The sequence below is a fragment of the Pteropus medius genome, unplaced genomic scaffold (genome assembly GCF_902729225.1).
Source record: "Pteropus medius unplaced genomic scaffold, Ma_sr-lr_union100, whole genome shotgun sequence".
Lineage (NCBI taxonomy): Eukaryota > Metazoa > Chordata > Mammalia > Chiroptera > Pteropodidae > Pteropus > Pteropus medius.
Genome location: NW_024350924.1, coordinates 9,311,858 through 9,316,458, shown reverse-complemented (window position 1 = coordinate 9,316,458; position 4,601 = coordinate 9,311,858). Strand labels below are relative to the sequence as shown.

Below are 4,601 nucleotides of genomic sequence, written 5' to 3'. Positions count from 1 at the left end.
GACCAATACAATAAAAACGTAGTCACAAGAACCTTTCTTTCCTTCTCCAAGAGTCACTGAGCTGAGCGAATGATTAGTGGGTAGTGAGGAGAAGCTGGAGCTCCAGATTCTGTGCCGGATTGTGTGTTCCCTAATCAGGCCGCTCGTAATTCTGGCTGTGACTCCCAGGTATGAAAAGTGGGGATGACAAAGCTGCTTCTACTTAGCCCTGTGTGCTGAGCCTGGCGGAGAAACGGGAAGAGGAGCGCCCTCTGGCGGTAATACCTATAACGGGGGGGACCTTGGATGATCCTTTTAGCTGGGTAGAGAACTCAACTCACTGAGGTATTTTATTATCCAGGGCAACTTCCCTATCAGAAAGAAGGAATTTCCTGGGCAAAGTGTCATTTTTTTTTTTGCATTAAAAAAAAAGAACCCTTTTAAAGTCTTTGTGCAATTTGATTTTGGGGAGAGACAGCCTCATTAAAAAACAAAAACAAAACCTTAAATCTAGAGGTGGAGAATATTTGGAGCTAAGTACTAAGTACATCGTAAAGTACTTTCTAAACCTGAGGGTGATACTGATTTCTAACACTTGTCAGGGATTTCAGAGCTGTCATTAGGAGCTGTGGGGAACAGGATTAAGAGAGGGACTGAAAATTAAGAACTGGCAACTCTTAGCAGCCTCCTTGCAGTGTGGGGGTGGCTAGGAGTGTGTGTGACTCAGTAGAAACTACCAGAAGGGATCTTTTTTGACATTGTGCTATTACTGGCTGGAGACCCAAGGCAATAAGCTTTTTTAGCAAAGGAGTCTCTGAGTAGACTAACTTTGGAGGGCGGGGCATGGAAGACAGACAGGCTAGGGGGCTGGGGTGCTGTGGTCCTCGAGAGACTGGCCTCCAGGGATCAGAGGGGTGCTGTAACATGGCAAACCGATAAGGGATTTACGCTTAACCCTTTAACGAATGCGTCCAGATTTTTAGATTGGAAAGCCATGATTCAGAGTCACCAAGCATTTAAGGTTTGAGGATCTACGGAGTGGGTAGTTTGGGCACCTGGCTAGGAACTAGTCTTTAAGAGCGGGCCTGGTAGTGAGCTGAAGAAATGCTATTATGGACAATGGGAAACTGTTACTGTTAAGATAATACCATGGGAAGGCAAGCACTGGATCAGTCTGTAGTGCGAGACCACCACGAACCAGCTCTGCTAGTTCTTTGGAGAAGATTCCTTCTGTGGGAAGGTTCTAGAAGTTCTCATTCCCCTTGGAGGTGCTGTGTGGAAGCCCTGCCCGAAGGGAGCCGGCCCAGAGCCATGGCCCGTCACCTGTGACTGACGGGCCATGTCACAGAGCTCTTCATTCGTGGCCCTGCTGTGTGACCAGCACCTTAGAGCCACACAATGATGACTAAGGAGGCCCCTGTCAGGTCTGGTTCGGGCCCAGGGGAAGCAGGAGGTGGCTGGGAAGCCAGTATAAGGCTGGGGTTTAGTCCACGTTTGGCTAGAGAAAGAGCAGAAGAAAGAGCTTATTGTGGCCTTCGCAGTCACATAGGTGTGGGTTTCAATTCTAACTCTCCCTCTCTGACCACGGGTCCTCGGCCTTTCTCGGCCTCAGTTTCTCATCTAAAAACCTGAGGCAAACAGCCTTGACTCAGAGCTCATGGGGCTTCTCCCTCGCCCCTTACCCCGTTTTCTCAGCCCCACTTGCCCACCCCGGCCCCTCTCTTCATCGGGGTGCTGTACCTTTCAGGTTGACCCTCATGACGGTCTCTTGCGGAATGCCATTATAGACGTCGATGATACAGGCGGTGTGAATGACGGCCGACATGCCCTGGCAGGCTCTCCTCACGCACTCCTCATCGAGAATGTCGCCTTCCAGCAAGGTCAGCCTGATCTTGCTCTGGAGCTCTGTGTGGACACCATGAGGTCATTGGAAGGCTTTCCGGATCTGGGGTTTCCTGACAAAGGTGGCATTTTACCCCGGTTTCCGAGGACAGGCAGATTGGGGGGACGGTGAAGAAGGGGACACAGGAGTCAGAACATGCGGCGTTCACGGGGAAGGAGCAAATGCCTGTTTCCACCCCCATCTCATTCCAATAAAAGAATGTGAGCGGTTAGGACTCGCGTGTGCCTGGAGCGCGAGATGCTGAAAGAGACTCGTGAGAAGGTCGTAACGTTTACCGAGAGCAGGATGCTCGCGGAGGAGAGTGGATGTGCGGGGAGAGAATTCGAAGCTAGTTCCGTAGAGAGTGAGGGGTCACGAATGGATTTGGAGTAAGTGGAGCAGAGCGGAGGTGCAGGAAGCCGCCCCTGGCCACGGCACGTAGAGGGACCGGTGTGGAGAGGAAGCAGGGTGGCCGGGGGATTCCCCGGGACGTCCACGCCGCGGTTCGGATGAGAAGGGCTGAGACCAGGGTCCCAGCAGTGGAAACAGAGAAGGGGAGAGAGATGCAGAGTATGACTCTCAGACCTCACTCGACAGGTTCTGGTCCTTCCTGGAGGTGGGCTGAGAGGAAGGGGAAGAGTCCAAGGCATGGGTGACCAGAGGGACAGTGGAGCCAGTGACGGGAGACTTAGGCTGGGCCCACGTTCTCGGTAGACACCATCGAAAGCAGATGTCATTGGTGGGGTTGCAAACTGATGCAGCCACTAGAGAAACACAGGATGGCGGTTCCTCAAAACATTAAAAATAGAAGGACTTTATGACCCAGCAAGCCCACTTCTGGGTATTTACCTGAAGGAATCCAAAACACTAATTGGAAAAGATATATGCATCCCTATGCGCACTGAGCTGTTATTTACAGTAGCTGAGATATGGGAGCGGCCTGGGCGTTCGTCAGTAGATCACTGGGACAGACACACCGTGGAATATTACTCGGCCACGAAAAAGCGACATCTTCCCATTTGCGACAACATGGATGGGCCTAGAGGGTATTATGCTAAGTGAAATAAGCCAGAGAAAGACAAATACCATACGATTTTGCTTCTGTGTAGAAACTAAAACAAACAAACAAAACAGAAAGAGGCTCACAGATACAGAGAACAAACTGATGGTTGCCAGATGGGGGGCAGGGACGGGGGGCTGCACGAAAAAGCGAAGGGATTCAGAAGTGCAAACTGGCAGTAAAAATCGTCACGGGGATGTGAAATGCAGCCTAGGGAACACAGTCAATAATATTGTAATAACGATGCATAGTGCCAGGTAGATACCAGAATTATTGTGGGGATCACTTCGCAAGTTATATAAACGTCTAACCACTGTGCCGTATACCTGAAATGAACGTAATATTGAATGTCGACTGTATTTAAAAAAAATTTTTTTTAAATTAAAAAAGTAGCAGATATCAGTGCTGAAATGAGTCAGCCACCGAGGGACGAAACTTCTGGCTGTCTAGCCAGAGTCAGCGGATACAATCGGGGCCCTCGGCTGCTCGCAAGTCCACAGGAAGTGGCACTGCCTCGAATCAGTCTGCGAAATGGCACCGCGCTACACGCGGTTTGGATGACTGCCCTACGCTTCTTTTGTGCTTTCTACGGCGCAGTCGACGCGCACAGTTTTCTGATTTTCTTTCACAGGTATCTCATGGGATAGGTGTTCTGATTCCCCACTTGCAGAGAGACACAGGGGGAGGTGTAAGTCACACCTGTAGTGATGACTCCGCCTGCCCCGGCTGCCAAGCTTCGTTCACTTTACCCCATCGCCCAAGTGCAGGACTGGCCCTTTTCTGGGGCAGAGCAAGGAGCAGACCCTTGAATTGATATTGACAGCGGGGGCCAGAGAACAGTTAAGAGAGAAATTCAGAGGAAAAATTCAGGGCTGGAGAATTTCCTTCCTGGGTTACAGCTTGGAGCCACCGTCTGCTCTCCGTAAGCATCTGCCAAGTTTGCTCTGTCCCCAGCCCCTTTCCACTGTCCAGAAGGCTCCAGGGTCGGGGGAGTGGCCAGGATAAAGCTGCTGGGAGTCAGCCAGAGAGCAGAATTTTCTGACTGTGCCCTGACCTCTGCCCTCTCCCTTCCCCTCCTCTGCCTTTTCCTTTGCTGCTGACTTCAGCGGCCTTGCTCAGAGGGGTTGATATGTCGCCGGAAGGGGGGCGGGGTGGGGATCCAAAGCCGAGACAGGGGAGAACTCCTGCCCCTGGAAACCAGAGCGGGTGCTGTGGACTGGACAGGCAATGTGCAGGTAACTGCCAGTGCAGTGTGAGCTGGGTGGCAGGGAGGCCTCGAGAAAAGCCACCAGGCCAACTAGTGGTTAGGAACACAGATGCAGCAACGTCAGTTAGACATTTATATGGTTTATAAAACGACCCCCTAACTGCTCTCTCTCCACCCAGCCACTGCGCTGATGCTAACTGTGTCCCCTGCAGCCATTTGTTCCTGCGGCTTGAACAGGCTGAGGCGGCCACTCTGTGCCGGTATCGTCATCGTCACAAAAAGGGAGGTACCGCTGCCCGTCCCACGGGGTTGCTAAAAGCCGTGGGTGACTGACGGCAGGCACTGGGTGCAGCGCCTGGCACAGGAGGAGCCACGCAAGGCCCCTCGATGGTCATGGTCGGAGAGGCCCTTGCCGACCCCGACACCCCCGACTTGTCACATCGGGGACCTGTTTCTGTAGGTTGGACATCGCC

General features: G+C 52.1%; 1 protein-coding gene across 3 annotated transcripts in view; it reads right to left on the bottom strand.

The window, feature by feature from the left end:
• LOC120585109 (3 beta-hydroxysteroid dehydrogenase/Delta 5-->4-isomerase-like) overlaps positions 1-4,601 on the bottom strand; it is a 176,232-nt gene that overhangs the window by 1,767 nt on the left and 169,864 nt on the right. For all 3 annotated transcript variants that reach the window (XM_039841333.1, XM_039841334.1, XM_039841335.1), the window contains one exon: positions 1,720-1,884. In XM_039841333.1, coding sequence (XP_039697267.1) covers positions 1,720-1,884 — 165 coding nt within the window. The remainder of the gene's footprint in view (positions 1-1,719; positions 1,885-4,601) is intronic.